Source organism: Rhinatrema bivittatum, chromosome 8 (genome assembly GCF_901001135.1).
Source record: "Rhinatrema bivittatum chromosome 8, aRhiBiv1.1, whole genome shotgun sequence".
Classification (NCBI taxonomy): Eukaryota; Metazoa; Chordata; class Amphibia; order Gymnophiona; family Rhinatrematidae; genus Rhinatrema; species Rhinatrema bivittatum.
In genome coordinates this window covers 240,834,075-240,856,248 of record NC_042622.1, presented here as the reverse complement: position 1 = coordinate 240,856,248, position 22,174 = coordinate 240,834,075, and the positions used below count along the sequence as shown (strand labels likewise).

The 22,174-nt window shown below is 48.7% G+C and overlaps 1 protein-coding gene across 3 annotated transcripts in view; it reads right to left on the bottom strand.

Annotated features, from left to right (window-relative positions):
• Positions 1-22,174, bottom strand: part of MAST3 (microtubule associated serine/threonine kinase 3) — a 248,094-nt gene that overhangs the window by 116,368 nt on the left and 109,552 nt on the right. For all 3 annotated transcript variants that reach the window (XM_029614319.1, XM_029614321.1, XM_029614320.1), the window contains 6 exons: positions 19,891-19,969; positions 19,110-19,270; positions 17,990-18,065; positions 16,318-16,527; positions 14,736-14,837; positions 7,334-7,466 (listed from right to left, as the gene is read on the bottom strand). In XM_029614319.1, coding sequence (XP_029470179.1) covers positions 7,334-7,466; positions 14,736-14,837; positions 16,318-16,527; positions 17,990-18,065; positions 19,110-19,270; positions 19,891-19,969 — 761 coding nt within the window. The remainder of the gene's footprint in view (positions 1-7,333; positions 7,467-14,735; positions 14,838-16,317; positions 16,528-17,989; positions 18,066-19,109; positions 19,271-19,890; positions 19,970-22,174) is intronic.

The window sequence follows — 22,174 nt, the reverse complement described above, 5'->3', positions numbered from 1 at the left end:
GGGGTCGCGGCCTGGCTTGGGTAACACTGTAATATCTACCATGTTGGCATCAATGCCAAGGGAGCCCCCTTCTCTTAGGCAGTTGTAGACTTTCTGCAAATAGGTAACCAAGTAGGTTATATTGTTTATAAAATTTGGCGGTAAGGCCATCAGGTCCTGGCAATTTCCCTTGCTTAAGTGACTTAATGGTATGCAGAATTTCTGCCACAGATATCTCGGCTTCCAGGTCGCTCCTTGCCTCGTCTGTTAAGCTGGGTAGCGTGGTGGAAGCCAGGTAAGTATCAACGCTGTCTTACTGGATTGACTCATTAGGGCCGTATAACAGTGCATAAAAGTCAAGGAATCTGTTCCGAATATCCGTATTGTTAGTCAGCATCACATCTCCAGCCCTTTTAATTTTAGCTATGGTGTTTTGATATTGAACCTTCTTTAGTTTATTAGCTAAGGTTTTCCCTGCTTTGTTTCCCCCTTCGAAATATGATTGCTTCGTCAACTGCAGCCAGTGAGCCATAGTCGCAGACTCCAGCCATAAGAGGTCTTCCCTGGCTTTGGATAGCTGGGTCAATATTTTCCCTGAGCCTGTAGATTGGTGTTTGTGGGTAAGGGCTGAAATAGCTTCCCTTAAAGCTTGGGCTTCTCGGGTATTACGTTTCTTAACATAAAGTTCCCCTAGAAATTAATAAACCCCTTATGTAGGCTTTAAACGACTCCCAGACTATAGGAGGGGGGACTTCTCCCGTATCATGCCTAATAAAAAAATCTTTAATATTAGTGATAAGATTCAGGTTAAACTCAGTATTAGTCAGTAAGGATTCATTAAAGTGCCAGAATCTTACACCTTGTGATGCTTCCTAGAAGCTAGATGAGATAAGCCCAAGCAGATCTCTAAGTCACTCCGTGAGGAACCTGACGAGATGAGAGACTGTTCCTTGAGCAGTGAAGACCATGGCTGCTGTGAATATGTTTGTAGGATGGGCTACACGAACTGGGTCCTCAGGCTCTGGTAATCTATGTCATTTTGATGGTCTCTCCAGGACATAGGTTTCCACAGGTGCCGGATGTTTAGAAGGCTCAGGTGGCTTAGACTGATCTGCATACTTTGTATGGGCAGACAGTTGGTGCCTTTTGACTACCTTTTCACTGATGTGTCGCTTGGCTCCTTTCCTGCATCATAGGATGCTGCTTGCGAGGCACTTTGAGGTGCATCACCTCAAGATGCGTTGGAGCGATGAACTTCGTGTCGCAGTACCTCGATCTGAGGCGTGTTCCGTGGTGATGCGCTGGTTTGAGCTGTGTCGCATCGTGGTGCAATGGCCTCAGGTGTGTCACATTGGAGAAATTACTTACCTGATAATTTTGTTTTCCTTAGTGTAGACAGATAGACTCAGGACCAATGGGTATTGTGCTCTTCTGCTAGCAGATGGGAGACAGAGTCAGATTTCAAAGCTGACGTCACTCTAGATATACCCCTGCAGTAACCTCAGCTCTTCAATATTCTCTTCGAAAAGCCATTGTGGATATATCTTTGCTTAAATAACTTGATTAAACTTGAGAAAAACTGGAACTGGTTCAACTAATTTCCAAACTGGAAACTGCCAGTGCACACAACCAATTAATGCCGACACCGGACAAACTGTTGGTGTCTTGAACTAGGGGTAGGCCGCGGCTTACCCGTTATTTGCTTAGTCTCGAGGTTTGTTATCCGAGGTTCTCCTTTTCCGGGGCAGCCATGGGCGGGATGCTGAGTCCATCTGTCTACACTAAGGAAAATGAAATTATCAGGTAAATAATTTCTCCATTTCCTAGCATGTGGACTCAGGACCAATGGGATGTACAAAAGCTACTCCCGGACAGGGCGGGAGGCTGTCCGTGGACCACTTAATACTGCCCTTGCGAAGGCTGCGTCATCCCGGGCCTGAACATCCAGGCAGTAGAACCTGGAGAAGGTGTGTATGGAGGACCACGTCGCCGCCTGACAGATCTTGGCAGACGACAGCAGCTTGGTTTCTGCCCAGGAGACTGTCTGGGCCCTCGTAGAATGAGCCTTAACCTGTAGAGGTAAGGGCTTTCCTGCCTCTGTGAAGGCTGCCTTGATTACTTCTTTGATCCAGCAGGCTATTTTCACCCACGAGGCCGCTTCTCCTTGTTTCTTCCCGCTGTGAAGAACGAATAAGTGATCCGTTTTGTGCACCAGTTCCGATCTTTCCAGGTATTGCACCAGGAGTTTGCCGACATTCAGGTGGCGAAGAAAGCGTGAGTCTGCAGAGTCCAGGGCAGCCATGGGCGGGATGCTTAGTCCAACTGTCTACACTAAGGAAAATGAAATTATCAGGTAAATAATTTCTCCATTTCCTAGCATGTGGACTCAGGACCAATGGGTGCCCCTTTGAAGCTGGCCTCCGGGGTATCCCATTCCAGGTCAATCAGTACCTGGATGGCTTCCATCATTGGAAAGCAGCATGAGGCCTTACGAAGGGACACCAAGATGGGGTTCTTCTTTGGTTCTGCCATAGGGTCCGTGTCGGGAATACCCAGTGTCTTCAGAGTCTGGGAAACAAGAGCTGGTAATTTGTCCTTGTGGAAGAAGCAAAGCATGGTTCGGTATGGTTCCATTCCTGGAGGGATTTCGCCTTCTTGCAGGGAGACACGCTCATCATCTGAGGTGTCTGGGTCCCTGTTAGGGAAGTTCTTGGTTAGGCGAAGCATGTCTCGAGGCATCTGAGCAGGACCAGGAGGATCTTGCGCTTCCGGCAGGGGTTGAGCCTGGGGCACAGCTGGGGCTGATTGCACCTGAACGAAGGCTTGCAGCCCTTGGAAAAACTCCAACCAGGAGGAGGTCCCTGGATCCATGTTAATCCCAGGGGGAGTTGGAGTAGGGGCCCCAGAATTGCCCTGCTGTGGGGAAGCCATCTCAGAGATGCAAAGGTCTGGGGAGCTATCTTCAGTAGTTCCGGAACCATCTCCCGACAGTAAGGAACCAGGCTTTGGTTCCCCCTGGGCTTCTTTGCAATGTTGACACAGGCAGGACTCCAATTCAGGCTGCGCGGCTCTTATGTAGCAGTCTGTGCAAAGAGAGTGCCTTCTGGCCTTCTTGGGCACCGGTACCATTGTTTCTGTGTGTTTGCGAGGCCACTTCTTCTTGTAGTTATGCACACGGCTGCGCTCAGTTGTGTGCATGGCTCAGATGTGCGCGCCGCTGTGCACACAGCTATGCGTGCGTCTGTATTGGACGCGCACAAGTTAAGCGCATTGGCCGCCCGGCTTGCCCCGCACATACCGCTGGTGAGAAGGGAAGATGGCGCCGACGACCCCCGCGATTAAGATGGCGCCCCCCCCCCCCCCGAGGGCCTCCATGTGTGTGGACCCTTACACCAGATCGGGGCCTAGCCTAACCAAGGCTGCTCAACCCGATCGGTGCTCCCTTCTAACCTCGCCGGGACAGATTCAGTACGGCAATCCGAGCTGTGGAGACTGGAGACCTGAATTTAAACATTTTTTCTTACCTGGTCTTGGCACTTACCGATCGTGTGCCAGACGGTCTCCAACTGCGGGGGGAAAGGGAATTACCTTCACCGCCATGCTCATTTCTGCACCCGCTGCCTTTCAGCCACACTGGGGGGGCTAAGTCCATCCCTGGAACAGACTACCGGACCAAGGCACACCTCTGAGGGATATCAGAGATCAACCTCAGGAATTCTCGACTGGGGGAGGAACCCTTAGGTATCACCGGAGGAGAGTGGGGCTCGATCTTCCTTAAGGTAAATTTTGTTTCTTCTTTGCTGTAATTCTTAACACTATTCTAGTGTGTGGGATAGTGTCCGCATCTGCTAGGAGACGGAGAGATACTGAAGAGCTGAGGATATATCGAGAGTGGCGTCAGTGTTGAAATCTGACTCAGTCTCCCATCTGCTAGCAGAAGAGCACAATACCCATTGGCCCTGAGTCCATCTAGCTACACGCTAGGAAATGTCACAACTAGAGGAGTGTTGCTCCGATGGGCTTAATATCATGGCGAGTCAGGTGCATGAGGTGTCAACAAGGTTTTTTTCCTTTCCCAACGCAGTTGGCGACAGCACGTTCGATGGTCTCAGTGAGGTCTGTGATTCCAATTTGGAGTGTTCTTGCATTTGCGTCATTCTTGTCTCCATGGGTTTTGTTTTTTGACGAGGCTGAACCTGGGCCAATGGATGCTGTTTTGTGCTTCTCATGCCAATAATGTTCGGGCCCCGGCAAGAAGTGCACAGAGCATCTAGAGGAGAGCGCGTAGCTTCCCAACAAGGATCTTAACTCTGCCTCTAGGAGTTTTGCTATCTTTGCGGCTCGCTGATGCTGTGCTTGTGGGGACATTCTCCCACCAGTGGCGTAGCCAGAATTGATTTTTTGGGTGGGCACAAGGTTAACATAGGTGGGCACAAGGCATGCAGGTCTACTAGTTGTTTTCTTACTGATAAATAATGCCATATACTGCACCCTAGAATGGCTTTCTAAGTAGTTTGCAACAGCCATTATGTGTCATGTATGAAACTTTAAAATAATTTACTTCAATTATTTCAAGTATAGAAAACAATCAAATCCAATCATATAATAAAACAAAAATTAATGTATTCTTTCATGAACCATCTTTGCAGAAACCCAGAAATCTTCATAAATACAATAAAATATAATTAATCATCAGAACAGGTGCAGCGCAAAGCTGCGGCAATTCACATTACAAGTAACATGAAAAAAAAAATTCAAATTCTGGTGTAATCTCAGCAAAAAATAACCCTCCACTGCTATTTTGTGAAGTAACAAACTCTTGCAAAGAAAGAGGCATCTGGAACCTTGCCAAACAATCACAGCACTGACTCTCAGGATTCAAACAGCAACCTTATGAAAAAGCAGCAATGCAAATACTACACCAGGCCCTAGAACATTAATACATCACCTACGGGAATAACAGAACAGGCTGGACTACTACTACAGAGAAACTATATGCTAGAAATACTCATTTCTGTCACAAACAGGCAAAACTGAGACCGACCCTTACCTAATATAGAAATAAGAGACTATAAATTAGAAACAGAAACATGTAGATAAAGCCAAAATAGAAAGCCTGAGAAACTAAAATGTCTGAACAGTGGAATACTTAAGAAAGAGCAAAATACAAAAATATAAGAATGCACATTCCCAAAGATGACATATTTAAATTGCTAACATCTCTCTCTCTCTCTCTATCTATATATATATATATAATTTTTTTTTACCTTTGTTGTCTGATCTTTGTATTTTTCTAATCAGTTGGTCCTGGTCTCTCTTTCCCATTTTTTCCCTTGTTGCTCATTTCCTAATTCCTCTTCAGTGTCTTTTCTACTACTGTCTTCTTCCCTTCCACACACACACACACATATATACATAAATGCTTTCTCTCACAGACTCCCTCACACACTCAGGCTCTCACTCTCATATGCTCTCCCCCCCCCCCCCCCCCCCAGCTAACATTCTCTGCAGACACACATACAAGCTCTCACTTTCTCACCCCTCCCCAGGCTTATATTCTTATGCACACACAGACGCACATCCAGGCACCCATTCTCATCCACACACACAAACCCATTCTCACCCACACATACACACATTTAAGGTCCCATTCTCACCCACACATACACACTTTCAAGCACCCATTCTTACCCACATATTCAAGCTTCCATTCTCACCCACACACACAAACCCAGGCTCCCATTCTCACCCATATATATACACATTCAAGCTTCCATCCTCACCCACATATTCAAGCTTCCATTCTCACCCACACACACAAACCCAGGCTCCCATTCTCACCCATATATACACACATTCAAGCTTCCAACCTCACCCACATATTCAAGCTTCCATTATCACCCACACACATTCAAGACTCCATTCTCACTCCCATACGCACCCAGGGTCCGATTTTCACCCACACACACACAAGGCTCCCATTCTCATCCTCACATACACATTCAAGCCTGTGCACAGTTTCCGCTTCCTCCCCCCAGAGCAGGAAGATCAGCTGCCTCTCCTGCTGCCACTGGCCTCCTGCTATCTTCGAGCCGTATGGCCGACCGATCTTCCTGTTGGGGGGGGGGGGAAGAAGAGCGGAAGCGCCGCGCACAGCTTCCGCTCCCTCCCCCCCCCCCCCCCCCCCCAACAGGAAGATCGGTCGGCTGTACGCAGGAGGCCAGTGGCAGCAGGAGAGGCAGCTGATCTTCCTGCTCTGGGGGGAGGAAGCGGAAACTGCGCGGCGCTTCCGCTCTCCTCCCCCCCCCCCCCCAAACAGGAAGATCGGTCGGCCATACGGCCCGAAGATAGCAGGAGAGGCCAGCTGATCTTCCTGCTTTGGGGGGAGGAAGTGGAAGCTGTGCACGGCGCTTCCGCTCCCCCCCCCCCCCCCGCAGACAGGAAGATCGGTCGGCCATATGGTTGTAGGACGCTTCCCCACATGTGCCGTGATGGCGTGCCAAGCATGGGTTCTCCTCTTCGCTGTCGCGGGGATGGGATCCCGCGACAGCCTTGCAGTTCTGGTGTCAGTTGGGTGGGCCTGGGTCTAAATTGGGTGGGCAGCTGCCCACCCAGGCCCACCCGTGGCTACGCCACTGTCTCCCACAATGGTGGCAGGACGCCTAATCAGGCTCCAGGCAGAGGCACAGATAACAATAATTGTGCCCGTCAGTTGTGGACAATATGCGCCCGCACTGGCAATATTTAAATCCTGGAGCGTTCTTTTCTGCCATGTTGGCATTGAAAAGTGCTGCCTGGGGTATTGTTATCGTGAAGAGGATGACTGAGGAGAGAGGAGAAGATTCGTGTCTGCACTGTGTCACTCATAAAATGAAACTGAGGAGATCAAAGCAGGACAGCCATGCAGGAACTGCCGTGCATGAGCAGAGCGTCACAGCTCTGCAACTTTGAGAAGATTCCAGACTGTGCGGCATCGGATGACGTCACACAAGAAAGCATGACTAATGCAGACTGCTTATCGATGGAAAAAGATGTTTTCACAGCCTTACAAAAAATTTAAAAGATCACTTAAAATCCTAATCTCTTTGGGAAGCTCACTGTAGCACTTTAGGCCCACAGCAAAAAGGCTCAGATTCCTTGTACTCTGACATCTATCTTCACTGGAGAAATTTCTAACTGGGCAGACTGAAAGGAACACATATTTCTAGTGGGCTTTCGTCCTACAATAGCTTCCATGAACAGGCCACCACGGAGGTGCCAAACATAAGCTCAGCAGCTCGAAAGGTTTAGTTAATAGGTCAGCGATTCCAAAAAAGGCAATTCAATTTTATGAGTTTTTAAAGGAATGCCTCACCTTCTAAGGGATCCTTGGTCAGGCCTAGCTGGCCGATAATGTAACGGGGAATGTCGGTCTTTATACCCTGGCCCACCTTGGCATGACCTTCGGCAGCCTCCAAAAGATGATAGAACTCCTCGGGGTCAAACTCCTGGAGAGGGAGAAAACAAAATAAATAAATAAATGAAACAAGCGAGCAAATGAATAAAGTTCAGAAAGCGCACCAAGGCGTAGTCCAGGGTATAATTCCAGCATGTATGGCAGGCCCCACCGCATACAAGGGACGTGCAGTCACTTCAAAAAGACATGAAAACTTCAGTGAGATTCCTTATGTCACTTTGCATCATTTTCCCCCATTCAAAAAAAAAAAACAACCTAACAACATGTGTCATTCATTTTGTGTTAGCCCATGTTAAAACATTTTAGCATGTGGTGTAAAAAAAAAAAAAGGGCATGTACTAAACATGAAATGAACAGAATATACTTTTCAAAACAAAACAAAAACCTGAAAAAAAAAATGACAAAGGAAACTTTTTTCCCCCTCAAGTACTACCTCCTATTGCACATAAATTTACCACCAACAAAAGACAGGACGGTAACTTTTCAAATAGGTGCGCGGGTGCCCATATGCACGCATTCATCGGTCCATGTTCGAGGACGTGGCTATCTTAGAACATACGTGAATATATGCACGCATATTATAAAATGGCCTGACTGTGAGCACACGTGCGCAACTTTATGTGAAAGCGCGTCTATGTGTGCAAATCCCGCTTCTACCAAGCGGGGGAATTATAAAACACATGCACGGCGACGCCATAGGAAAATTGGTCCTTACCTGCTAATTTTCGTTCCTGTAGTACCACGAATAAGTCCAGACTCCTGGGTTTTGCCTCCCCTCCAGCAGATGGAGACAGAGAAGTTTTAATGGACTCCGTCCTATACCCCTGAGGTCAGTATTACACTGTACCCAAGCAGAGAAAAGTAAACTACGAGTAAAAGTAAACTGCCCTCGTAGAGCAGAGGGAATGAAAACTGGTAACATGAACGAAAACATGTCCATTTTCTTACCCTTTGAAGATGGGCGCACAATATCAAAATGCATTGAATAAATCTGCAGAATATGAACATCAACCGGCCGAGCGGACTCTCCATTTCCCCATGGGTGAGACTCTGGACTGATCCGTGGTACTACAGGAGCGAAAATGAGCAGTTAAGGACCAATTTTCCTTTCCCTGTACGTACCCGGATCAGTCCAGACTCCTGGGATGTACCAAAGCTTCCCTAACCAGGGTGGGACTGAGAGAGTCCCGCTCGGAGAACACTGGCCTGAAGGAACCGGGCTCTGGGGCCCGGACATCTAGATGGTAATGCCTAGCAAACGTGTGCAGAGATTTCCACATAGCTGCTAGACAAATCTCCTGCAGTGACACCTGCTGACATTCCGCCCATGAAGTCGCCTGCGATCTAGCAGAATGAGCTCAGAGACCGAACGGAATCAGGTGGCCCTGAACTAGGAAAGCCGAAGCAATAGTTTCCTTCAGCCAGCATGCAATGGTGGCCCCTGAAGCTTTCTGATCCTTCCTGGGACCACTCCATAGGACAGATGGTCCAAAAGACAGAAACCGTTCGTGAACTCCAAATAACGTATCAGCACGTGTCTGACGTCCAACTGTCTTAACTACCTAGGCTCAGAAGTAGAAAGATCTAGGCCCGCCAAGGACGGGAGCTCGACGTCCCGATTCAAATGAAAAGAGGCCACTACTTTCGGAAGAAAGGAGGGAACCGTTCGTAAAGAAACTCCTTCATTAGAAATCCTTAAGAAGGGATTCAGACAAGATAAGGCCTGTAGTTCCAAAACACGCCACGCCGATACGAAGCCAGAAGGAAAATGACCTTCAATGTCAATTCTTTTAGGTCGCCCACTTCAGCGGCTCGAAAGGCACATTACAAAGGGCACGGAGAACCAGTTCTGCTTCCACGAAGGACAGGGGCTCCAAATCGGAGGACGCAGATGTTTAACGCCACACAGAAAACGAACCACATCTGGATGAGACGCTAGAGTGAGGCCCTGTACCTTTCTCCCAAAACTACCAAGGGCTGCCACCTGAACTCGTAGGGAATTGAAGATTAGAACTTTTACTAGACCTGCCTGCAGAAAGGCCAGAACATCTGGAATAGTAGCCCTGGACGGCTCCACCGTGTGGTTCAGGCACCAGTCCTCGAAAATACCCCAAACTCTGATGTAGGCTATGGAGGTAGACGTTTTACAGGACTGCAAAAGCGTAGTAATCACCTCCTCCAAGTAACCCTTATTTCTCAATCTCCGCCTTTCAAAAGCCATGCCGCTAGACAAAAGCGAACTACCTCTGTGAAATAAATGGGACCTTGTCACAGCAGACTCAGGGCCATCTACCGCCAGATTGAGAAGGTCTGCAAACCACAGGCGCCTCGGCCACTCTGGCGCGACGAGTATCACCTTGCCCGAATGAGCCTCGATGCGGTGGAGAACCTTGCCGACCAACGGCCACGGCAGAAAGACGTACAACAGAATGTCCTTTGGCTAGGGAAGCACCAGAGTGTCTACACCTTCCGCTCCTGGCTCTCTTCGACGACTGAAAAATCGAGGAGCTTTGGCATTGCGATACTTCGCCATCAGGTCCATCGCAGGCCTGGACTATCGGTTGCACAGGAGACTGAAAGCCTCGGAGAGTTCCCACTCTCTCGGATCCAACTGGTGCAGGCTGAGAAAATCGGCCTGCACATTGTCCACTCCGGCAATGTGAGAGGCTGCTTATCCTGTACAGGTGCTGTTCCGCCCAGCTGATTAAGGGTTGAGCCTCTGACACCACCAGACGACTCCGAGTGCTGCCCTGACGATTGATATAAGCCACCGTCGTCACATTGCTGAGAGAATCCGCACTTATCTCCCCTCTACTAAAGGAAGGAGGGCCTGTAGCGCCAATCGAACCGCTCTGGTCTCCAACCGCCTGATCGACCAAGAAGACTCCGACCTCGTCCATTGACCTTGCACTGCCATTCCTCAACAAACCGCTCCCCACCCGGAGAGGCTGGCATCAGTGGTTACCACAAGGGAATTTCTAAATCCACACCCCTTCGTAATTTGTCTGGACACAGCCACCAAAGAAGATTGGACCGTGCTGAATCAGTCAGTGGGAGGAGAAGATGAAACTGTTCAGAGAGCAGATTCCACAAGGAGAGCAAGGCTGACTGAAGAGGACACATATGCGCAAAGGCCCAGGGCACCAGTTCGAGAGTGGAAGCCATCGAACCAAGGACCTGCAAATAATCCCAGACACTGGGACGAGGCATGGATCGCAAGGACTCCACCTGAGTGAGAAGCTTGGACAATCTTTCCTCGGTAAAGAAAACCTTTCCCCAAGTTCTTGTTGAACCGAGCACCCAAAAACTCCAAGGACTGGGAGGGAACCAGGTGACTCTTGATGGGGTTGACCACCCAACCCAACAAGCTCAACATCTGTAGCACGCCCTGCACCACTGCCCTGCAAAGGTGTGCTGACTTCGCTCGAATCAGCCAATCGTCCAGGTAGGGGTGTACCAAAAGCCCCTCCTTTCGCAGGGCCGCTGCCACAACCACCATCACACCTTGGTGAAGACTCGGTGCCATCGCCAGACCAAACGGTAGCATGCAAAATTGAAAATGATGCCCTAGGATCACAAATCGCAGATATTTCTGATGATCCAGGCATATAGGAATGTGCAAGTAAGCTTCTGTCAGATCTAGAGATGCTAGAAATTCCCCTTTGTGTACAGATGCTATCATCGAGCGGAGAGTTTCCATCCAAAAAACGAGGCACCTTTAGACTCCGATTGACTCTCTTTAAGTCTAGGATGGGACAGAAGGTGCCCTCCTTCTTGGGCACCACAAAGTAGATGGCATAGTGCCCTCGCCTGAGCTCTCCTGCGGGTATTGGAACTATGGCACCTAGGTCCTGTAACCGCCCTCAGAGTGTCCTGTACCGCCCGGTGTTTTTGGTGGTACCCGCATGGGGAAACCATGTACCGCTCATGGATCGGCCGAGCAAAATCTAACGCGTAACCGTGTTCTACTATACTGAGGACCCACTGATCTGAGGTTAAGTTGGTCCATTCTTCTGAAAAAAGGGATAACCTCCCCCCTATTCTTGGGACGGAAGAGTAGACCGGCCTCGCTTCATTGCGCTGACTTGGGACCTCCATGAGATTGTGGCACTCCATCTCTGGCAGGCCAGCACCCTCGAAAGGACTGATTCCAAGAAGATTGGCAGCCAGGACCCTGTCGAAAGGACAAACCGGCGGAACGTGAAGAGTGAAACCGGCGATTTCCCTGAAATCTCGCCTGTTGAGGAAAGGATCCTCTCGTCCTGGGTCTATCCTCCAGCAACCTACGGACTTTATTCTCCCTCAGAGCTTTTATCATGTCCTCCAATTGTTGCCCGAAAAGCAGCTTACCCTTGAAGGGTAAGGAACTCATTTGAGCCTTAGAGGAAACATCCGCAGCCCAGTGTCTAAGCCAGAGGAGCCTGCGGGCTGACACAGCCGAGACCATAGCCCTGCCAGAAGTCTGCAACAGATCATAAAGCGCATCAGCACTGTAAGCTACCGCCACCTTCAGGAGCCCTGCTTGCACCGCCTCACTCGCAGAAGGGGATGCTGCGGCTTGCATATCCTGAACTCAGCGGAGACTGGCTTGCAGCACAAAAACCGCTGCACGTAGCAGCCCGGACTCCTAGGATTGAAACCTCAAAAATCTTTTAAAGCTGCAACTCCAATTTGCGATCCTGCAAATCCTTCAGGGCAGTGGCTCCTGTTACCGGGATAGTGGTCTTCTTGGTCACTGCCGAGACCGTGGCGTCCACCTTAGGGACCTTAAGGAGGTCCAGCGCTTCCTCCGGAAGTGGGTATAACTTGTCCATAGCCCGACTTACCTTTAAACCAAGGTCCGGAGTGTCCCACTCCTTAAACAAAAGATCCGTAACTGACATATAAAACGGAAAAGATCAAGCTGGACCCCTGAGGCCCACCATCACCGGATCCATAGCCCCAAACCATGAGTCTTCCGGAGGAACCTCAATGCCCAGCTCCTCCAGAATGGCCGGGATAAGTGGACCTAGCTCACACCTTCTGAACAGGCGGACCACTTTGGGATCATCACCCTCCACTAAAGGCGCGTCTACTGGCTTGGCCGGCTGGAGCTGGTGATCCTGATCCACATCTGGTCCCTCACCAGGGGCTTGTGGAGGAGAGTCGCCTTCATCCACCCCATCCATATCTAAACTGTCCACCTGACAGGAAAAGGACCGGAGAGGGCGTTTGGCCTTGGGGGCTTCTATGCCACTGTGTGACTTGGTACGATTGTGGAGTGATGAAGCTCCTGTCCCAGCTCCCAGCGATGGCGGGACCTCACGGGGTACCTTAGTACCCTGGCTCTTTGCTGCTTTTCGTGCTTTGAAGGCTTTATGCAGCAACAAAACAAAATCGGAGGAGAACGAGGAAGAAGACTCATCCGAGTCCTTCCCCCGTTCCTCCTCTGAGGAAGAGATCTGCGCTGCCTGCAAGTGGCCACCACCCCCCCCCCCCAGGGGCAGGACACGGTGAAAGAGGAGGCGGAGAGCTCCCTTCCCCCAGGGCAGCCTTCTCCTGCTCCCTGAATGTTCGCAGTAAGGTTCAGTATCTGTGCTGAGAAGAAAAGGGTCCTGAGGCTGCTGCAGCAATTTTGCCCTCCCAGGGTCCCTACGTGCTCTAGAGCTGCTGCAATGCGATTTTGCCAGAATCGGCTTCCCCGAAGAGCCTTCCCCTCCCGACAAGCACCCGGTACAAATTCCGGCCCGCAGGCCTCAGCGGCATGATCCCCGAGCTAAATTACGATTGGGGCCCGAAAAAAGAACCAGCGCGACCAAGACAAACCTCCGGGAGCTCATAGGAACTGAAAAGGACGGCAAAAACGGCGTCGAAAGGAAGGAGGGCCGAAAGAGACTGGTAGGCCGGCTCAAAAATTAAATAAATCACCTCCGCGTTGTTTTGTCCTGTGTGCAGATCTTCAGAGGGTGAGTGAACCGGGCTCCCTGGTATCACACTGTCAGCTGCAGGCAGTTACAGGGCTCCCAACCCTCTGCTCCAGAGCCTCTGTTACTAGAGGGATGGTCCCACCAGGACCTAACAACCCCCTGGGAGGCTTAAAGAGATATCTTCTCTTTTTTTTTTTTTTGACTCCCTAAGGAACGAATACCAACAAAACTAAAAATCTAACACTAAACCCAGACTAAAGGTTTTGCACCTCCACCATCTGCTGGAGACAGAGAAATACTGAAAGACTCTAGTTGGCACCTCAGGGGTATAGGACGGAGTCCGTTAAAACTTCTCTGTCTCCATCTGCTGGAGGGGAGGCAAAACCCAGGAGTCTGGACTGATCTGCGTACGTACAGGGAATAACAGTTTTACCAGTTCATTCCCAGTTTGTCGAGGTAAGGAATAGGGACTTCCCATCCCCACCCCCAAGTTTAATAGCCTCCCTTCTCCCCTGCTAGCCCCGACCCTTAAAATCCTGCCAAATTATTTGTCTATTTCATAACTTGCACATCATCCATAGCAGAAGTAAAGTTATGCGACAGGGGACCCTGGCATGTGCCTGTGCGCATAAGTATTTACACGCTAGTTTCGCTGTGAAATCCAGGAAAGCCTATGCCCTGCACAGACCACGTCCCCGCCCCTTTTGTGGAACTTTTAATTTGTGTGCCTAGTGGCAAGTACGCGTGTACTCGAGCTGCTTTTAAAATCAGTTTGGCGCCTGCCGGCCCAACTTGTACACATATGTCCCAGTTTTGGCCCTCACCGGGCTTTTACAATTCACCTTTCAGTGAGTTCAACTTCCCAATCATAATTCTGATTAAAGGGCCACCCATCGCCAGGAGCGGCTAAAATGGAAGGGGACAACAGAATTTTGATACAATAAACCTCGTTATCCAAGTCTCATTTGCTGCCACCTTGCACTTTCTTCTAGCTGGTTAAGTTTTTAATCCTTCTAAACTACACAGCTGAGGGCGCATTCATGTTTTCCCATTTTTCTCACATGGGTTTTCACACATTCAGGCAATTTTATCACTGCTCCTTTCCTCCTGTTTAATTTTTTTTTCCCATAGGTTTTATGGTGAAGTTTCAGTGACCATTTTTCAAGAAGTAAAACTCACCATAAAACCATGTAGCTGAGGATGGGGAGGGAAACGCACTCAAGGAAAAAAAAAACAATAGGATTCCGAGATAAGGTCCCAGTAATGCTTTTCTGGCATTCGCTGGTTGTTGCTTTTGGCATGGGCCAGGCAGCTTTTACGGCACGGACAAGAGAGAGGGAATGACATGGGAGGCATGGCCAGACCACAAAGAGATTGCATCTGGGGCTTCTTACCAGACACTCCAGGAGACGAGCCGGCCGAGATATCACCATCAGCAGTTTCCGAACCAGCTGCACAATAAACGTCACCTCCTCGCTCTCCGAGCGCTCATAGGCCTAAGGCAAAAATAAATAAATAAAAACACACACACATCATTTATTTATATAAATTTTGCAAATTAACAGGGTGAATATCATACACAATTGCAAATCTTAGTGCATGAACGGCCCTTTGCAAATAATTGAGTGCTCTTTCTTAGGGGCAGAGTAACGTAAGGTGGCAGACTCAGGGGGTAACGTGGGATCTGAGCGCAGGGTCTGAGCCATGAGCAGAGGATGGGCTCTTCTTGGCCTTTTTGCTGAGATTGGGAACCATTACGGCAAGGGGTGGTTAATGCCCTGCCCCCATCTCCTCCCTCCCATCGGTACTACAATGACGCAAGGACAACTGCCAAAGCAGGAGGAGGATTACACTTTCTTAAAAATTAAAAAAAAAAAAAAAAAGGACACATTATGATCTGGAACTGGCTTGAAGTTCTCCCTGCCACCTCACCATGGTGAGGTGGCATGCTGCGACCCAACCATGGTTGGGTCGCAGCCCTACTTCATGTTCAGCTCGGCAGAGCACAGAGATGCGTCCAGTAACCTAATAATATGCAACTGGTGTTAGTAATTACTTTATCTGCACAGCTGAAGGTGGAGGCCACCTAGTGCTAGGTGTCAACCTGTTTGCTACAGATGGCTAACACCAAATGGGCTTCTTTGTGCTATACCACTGCACACCTTGACTAAATTCCCATAAGGCTCATCTCGGCTGTCTTCAGCCTTTATTGTTTCAGCAAATCAGCCTGATGGAAGACCTGGAAGAGGCCTGTGGCAACAGAGCTCACACCCTTCCACTCGGGGGCAGGGGTGCCATGGTGTGCGTATGAAAGTCCTAGCTATTGCTCGATAGAGACAGCTACCGGCCAGATACAGAGCACATGTGTACGAGTTCCGGAGGGAGTTGTGGTCTCCGGCCACCCAAGGAGGATCACTGCTGTGCTAGATGAAAGGGGAACATTAAAAAAAAAAAAAAAAAAATTTAAATGGGAGAAAAACCTCGAGTAGCTGTCGATGAAGGGGCCTGTCCTTAGGGACTGGAAATGACCAGGAAACCACCCCCCCCCCCCCAAACCTCATTTAATAAAGCCACTCAGGGACCTCATTTCCCACCACAAGCACACAGCCACTTAGAGCAACTACTATATTCTACCAAAAGATGCACTTGACTATTTCTGGGTGCTATTACTTCTTTAGTGATCATATTCCCAGGTCTCTTTTCTTGGGCTTACTATATTTTCTTTCACTCTTCTTTAGAATCAAAATGCCTTCACAGTTCTAACCAAGCCTTCTGGATCCGGTACACATAACCACTGGATCTACAGGGCTATGTTCCTCAGCAGTGGGTGAGGGGGGGGAGGAAGGGGGGGGAGGAAGGGGGGGAGGCTTGGCCAGTCAAAAAAAAAAAAAATCTGTTGCCCTTCCTGCTGCTTTCTGACTGCCAGAGGGTTAAACGAAGCTCCAGTGCAAAAGACCAGGAGCAGAGCTAACTCACATCCTGCAGCATTTTCTCCAGCTTCTCCTGCAGCTCCAGGAAGTAGCGGGAGGTGACCAGCGCCCCCCGTGACTTGTCCAGGCAGTCCCGCGCCAGCTCCACCACCTGGTGGTGGATGAAGCCGAGGACGCCGTCCGCCAGGGGCAGCGTGCTGCGAGGGCAGAAGTTTGTGATGATTTCCTGCAGGCGCTCTTCCATCTGCGCCGTGGCCTGCCAGAGAGAGAGACAGACAGACAGAGAGAGAGACAAATGATTATGCTGGAACAGACTAGCACATCAGTTTCTTTTTTTCTGCACAACAAAAACGATGAACCCATCAAATAGAATAAAGGAAAAGGCAGATTATAAATCTTTTTAAATAAATAAGAAGCTTCCCAAGATCACGCACGTCCCTTTTTTTTGGATGTGGACGTGGATGCGCCTGAAGAAGGGGACTCCCATGGGGTCTCAAAAGCTCATATGAAAACTTATCCTTGGGCCAGTTCTTACCTTAGTGCAATAATCTATTTTAACTGATTTTACATTTTTCTTATTTTGCTTTTACAAAACAAAAGTCCAACTCTGAAAGTAAAAGTAGTCAGAGGGATTCCTTCGCCTATGCAGCTCTCAAGCACCACTCAGGAAAGCCAAAAAACACAAGAGGCCCTGCCGGCCACGCTCCTCCCTCCCCAAGCCCCTCCGATAGGTAATTTAAAAGTGAAAGTTAAACTACGTGCACCAGCCTCCACCTCCCCCTGAAAATAAGGCCCAATCCTCCCCCGCGCCCCAGCCATCCAGTACCAGAGGCAAGCCGGGGCCCTGCTTCTAGCACTGGGATGCAGTATCCTGTGATCCCGGGCACCTCCAGCACTGCTCTGGCAGGGTTCTGCAGTCCTGAAGCTGCACATGGGGGCTTGGGGTTGAATCAGGCACTGGGTGGGAGCGTGCAGGCCTTATTTTAAGTCTCATTTACCAAGGAGGGGGCATGGGAGGGAAAATCCAGCACACATTTTGTAATTTACTTATTGGAGGGTTTTGGGAGGCAGTGCTGGGGCCTGGCCAGCAAGGTCCTTTGTAAAAATATTAGGGTGGGCGGCTGGCAGGCTCGTGCTCAACATTTGGTTTTTTTTATTGTTAACGTATCACCAATTAATCAGCTAATATTCAAAAGATAAGCTAGCTGCTAGCTTTGAAAGTTATCCTGCTATTCTTGACATGGCACTCTGTATGCTGTGTCTTGTTTAAATTCAATACAAATATTTGAACTAAAAGTTATCCTGCTAAAGTCAGCTGGACAACTATTCAGGGATATTCAGTGGGACATTTATCCCAATGAAATATCCAGGATAACTTATTCTGGTTAACTTAAGCAGGACACGTTTGCTGGTTTTAGGGGTTTTTTTTTAAAATTGGCCCTTTCTTTTTCCAATTTCTGATGGGAAAACCATTTCCTTTGGTTGCACCTAACGGCAGGGCGTGAGCTATGCAGGATGCAACAATATAATTAAATTGGGGGGGGGAGTGGGCGTGTCAGTGATCAAATCAATCCGATAGGCCAAATAATCCCTGGGGCTCCTTGGTCAATGACACCACATTTAAAAGCCACGTTCTGGTGACTTGGTCTCCCTCGAACACAGAGAAACCTCACACACGGGAGTTCACTCGGCTTCCCTACAAATTCCTGGCCTCTTACCTTGGGGAATCGCTCCTTGTAGATATGATTCATCATAACGATCTCGTTGTCGAAGGTCCCCAAGGTTCGTCCGGGACTGAGGGGAGGGATGGTGGGTGGGAATGGAGTAGAGTAGAAAAAAAAAAAAAAAAGATACAGTAAAATAAAATAAACGGCGTTAACTTTACACTGCAATTTGTGCCACTGAATTGTGTGTCTGCCCTTTATATACAAATTAATGGGGGGGGGGTTTGTGTCCCTCCCAATTTACCCCCTTGGCTTCATACAGATGGAGGTCTCAGAGAAACCTCATTGCCTGCACGCTGAGTACAAAGGTAAATTTTCAAAGCCAATCCTGCGCATAAAGCAGGCGTCTTCCGTGCGATCGGGCCTTTGAATTGCCCACGCTACCTGCACATAAGATTACACGAAGACCAGAGACGCGCTTCCTCGGGGGGGGGGGGGGGGGGGGGGGGGGGGTGAGGCTGGGGAGGAAGGGAGTTTGCACTTACACACGGACTTTGATGTTTTCAAAACATATGTTCATTTATTTTGCCAGAAAAAGCACCCACGCAAATAGTGAGCGCAGGCCTGCCCGTGGACATTTTCTGGCTCAGTTTTCCCTCTGAAAACTGGCACAAGGTTCGCGAACACAAAGCTCCCACAGACTTGACTCTTTGGTTGCTCCAAAACCACAGCGGCAGCGCTGGACAGGTGTTTGGTCCTTTCATAGCAACTGCATAAATAGCAGCAGCCCATGGACAACTTGGGATGCAAATATTTCCCCATCTGGTACATCATTTTGTGAGAATCTGCTGCTTGTTAAAAGGAACCAAACAAACTTTTAAAATGCTAACATCTCCTGAAAAAAAGAGCAGAAAAATCTGACTGACTTCAAACAAAAAAAAAAAAAAAAAAATTATTAGGACACCGCAAAACTAAACGATTGTGTGCGAAAAGATTACTCTTTGTTTTTCTGCTAAGAAAGTAATGCACAAAATTATTAAAAAAAGAAAACAACACACTCCAGCTTTTGCTTAGTCTGTACCCAAGATTATGTGGGGAAAAAAAATAAATTAAAAAAGTTTCAAAACAGGACTAGAGGCCAGGCCCTTATGCAAAAAGGTGTCTCTCCACGCACCTGAGGCTCCGTGACCGCGGGCGCACGCAGGGCGAGTGCCGGCCCCCCTCCTCATCCGTGACGCTCTCCGTGCCGCAGAAGTGTTCGGAGAGGAAGTGAAGCTCGTCCGGCGTGGGCTGGTAGGGTAACTGGTGCAGCCGCTCCTGGGAGGAGGAAGAAGACTGTGCAGAGAGAGAGAGAGGGGAGTTGGGGAAGGGGGGGGCAGAGAGAGCGTGAGGAGGGGCAGCATAAGGATACAGCCCGCCTGAGCCCCTCCCACATTATCCCAAAGACGATGGGGGGGGGGAGGGGGGGCACAGAAATTGTCGACTTGCACTGGGACCCTGCGGCAAGGTCACGTCAGGGAAGGACGGAGGGGCCCAGAAAAGACACCCAGATATATATTATTCCAAAACTAGCCACGTTTCCTTTCCTCCCAGCCGCCAGTTCACTTTATAAAAAATGAAGGCAAGAAATCTTACCAAAAACAAAGCTCTTAAAAAATGCCCCCCCCCCTTTCTCTTCTCTGCCCTCCCCCAAAACAGCTCATTTGGTAACATCACCTACACCATTCAGCCCATCAGACGGCTGGGCTGGCAACGTCTGCCGCACTGACTGCCACCTGCCAAACACGAGGTGGGATCACAGTCAGCATTACCTGCCACTAAGAGAAAGGAGCCAACTTCAAACTAAAATTTAAAAACCCAAAACAGAGACCTGACTCCTCTGCTCCTGTCCCAGCGCTGCCTCTCTAGAGGCAAAAAAAACCAAAAAAAAACCCCTTAAAAGCCAAACCATTTACCGAAAGCGTGGAGCTGGGCGTATTTGTTCCATAGCCAGAGGAAGGCAAGGAGGCAAGGGACCACCTCCGGCCATCGGCCCTGAAAAAAAAAAAAAGAAAAAACACAGGGGGTCACCGTGTTAAACCCACAGACTTCCAAGTGCCCTGCGCCCTACCCAAGCAGATTTAGATGTGCGAGCTCCCAAACCCATCCCGATGACCCTCCTCCTCCTCCCCACCACCACCCGCACTCAGTTGGATTTATCAGGATCTCCAGAATGAAAATGCAGGAGATCAATTTACGCACATTTATTTATTTATTTATTTATTTAGGGCTTTTTCTTTGCCGACGTTCGTCAGGGACATCAGGCCGGTTTACATCGAGCAACGGGGAACGACTTAGAGGAATCAGTTACAGAAAACAGGGAGCAGCAAACTGGGAGATGCCAACGAAATATGCAGAATGGAAGGGAATAGAGGGATAAGTAAGTTATCATAGAACTAATACAAAGACATAAAACGGGAGAAACATAACAGCGTACAACTAATTACAAGTCATATCTCAATATTTTAAAGTAGCGTGAGGCGGCGGCATGTGATAAGGTAAAGCGGGCGTTCAGTATAAATGGAGAAAAGCTGATAGAGGAGAGGGGGAGGGGGAAATTAGGAAGCTAGTTAAATGCCTGTTGGAATATAAGAACATAAGAAATTGCCATGCTGGGTCAGACTAAGGGTCCATCAAGCCCAGCATCCTGTTTCCAACAATGGCCAAAACCAGGCCACAAGAACCTGGCAATTACCCAAACATTAAGAAGATCATGATTCCATTAGATCCAAAGATCAAGCTTCCTCACTGGATCTCCAATGCATGCAAATTGATTTCATGCATATTCGTTGTGGAGATCCTGAAAATCCAACCGGCAGTGTGGGGAAATATCACCAGGATAAGTTTGGGAACTCTGCTATAAATGGGAGTGCTGGCAAAGTCAGTGACAGCGATCTCTAAGAAACCCACTGGGCTGGTGCAAGTGTATTTGGCCCCCTAAGAGAACCGTTTGCCATGGACTCCCCTCCCCCAACTTACCTAATTAGCAGCAGCTCCGGCACAGCCCTCCCTCCTACCACTGGCAATGGTTCCAGCACAGCTCTCCCTTCTTGGACATTACTGGCTCTGGTACAACACTTCTCTGGGCCTTGCACTGGCGGGAGTTTGCTACCCCCACAGTTTTGGCGCTCTAGGCCACCGCCTAGTTTGCCTAAAGGAAGCACCAGCCCTGATATTATAATAAGGGGATATTATAATAAGGGGATATTATAATCCTGGAAATGCCTTTCTACAAAACAGTGAGGGGGGCAGCATGTGAAAGAAGAATCTAACGAACAGGGAGAATGAGAGAGAGAGTGGGACTGCCTTATGTCTCTAACGCCAAAACGATGTTTCTGCTTCCTCAGGACATTGGCTTTGCACTCAGAATATCAACCCCTCGCTGCCTTCCAGGTTTGATCTGCCCTATTGTGCAAGGAAAGGACTCCAGGAGTCCCGAGCTTGGAAGGTAGCAATTACGTGAGGGAATATTTCAGAACAGCCAATTCAGATTTTCAAAACCAGCTAGCAAACTAATTTGTAGTTAGGCTTAAAAGTTAAGAAATTCATTTCATCCTAAAATGGGTCAGATTAGGAGGGAAGGAATGTGTCTGTGTGTGTCTGTCTGTGTGTCTGTGTGTGTAGGGGCTAATGCATCTGCTTCCATTCAGTGAAACATTTATTTTATTTATTTATAACTTTTATATACCGACATTCAAATGAATATCACATCGGTTCACATACAACTGGGGAGTCAAAAACTAAAAGAGAGAAAGGAAGAGTAAAAAAGTTACAATTAACAGGGAATCATAAGGAACTGGATGAGAGAGCGGAACGGTCTAAGGGGCCAAGACAAAGTGTTAGCAGGAAGTATACAGGAAAAAAAAAATTAACTTTGTTGCGATAGCAACTATATTACATAATATATTTACATAATATATACATAAAACATGCAAGGTCAGCACTGGAAACTACACCATCCATAAGCTTGCAAACTCCAAAACGGGGAAAAACGCACCCAACTACGCTCAGAACCGCTGTGTTACTCCAGTGCCAAATGTGGTGAACAGCAAGTGCCAAATTATCACAGGCTGCTTTAACCCATTATGTCCCAAATTTTTTAAGAAGCTGTCCTCTAAGTAGGACACAGGAACTTCCTCATTATAGAGGTAATTAACACGACACCTGTGACTGCCAGTGAGATGACGTGGCATGTGCGAC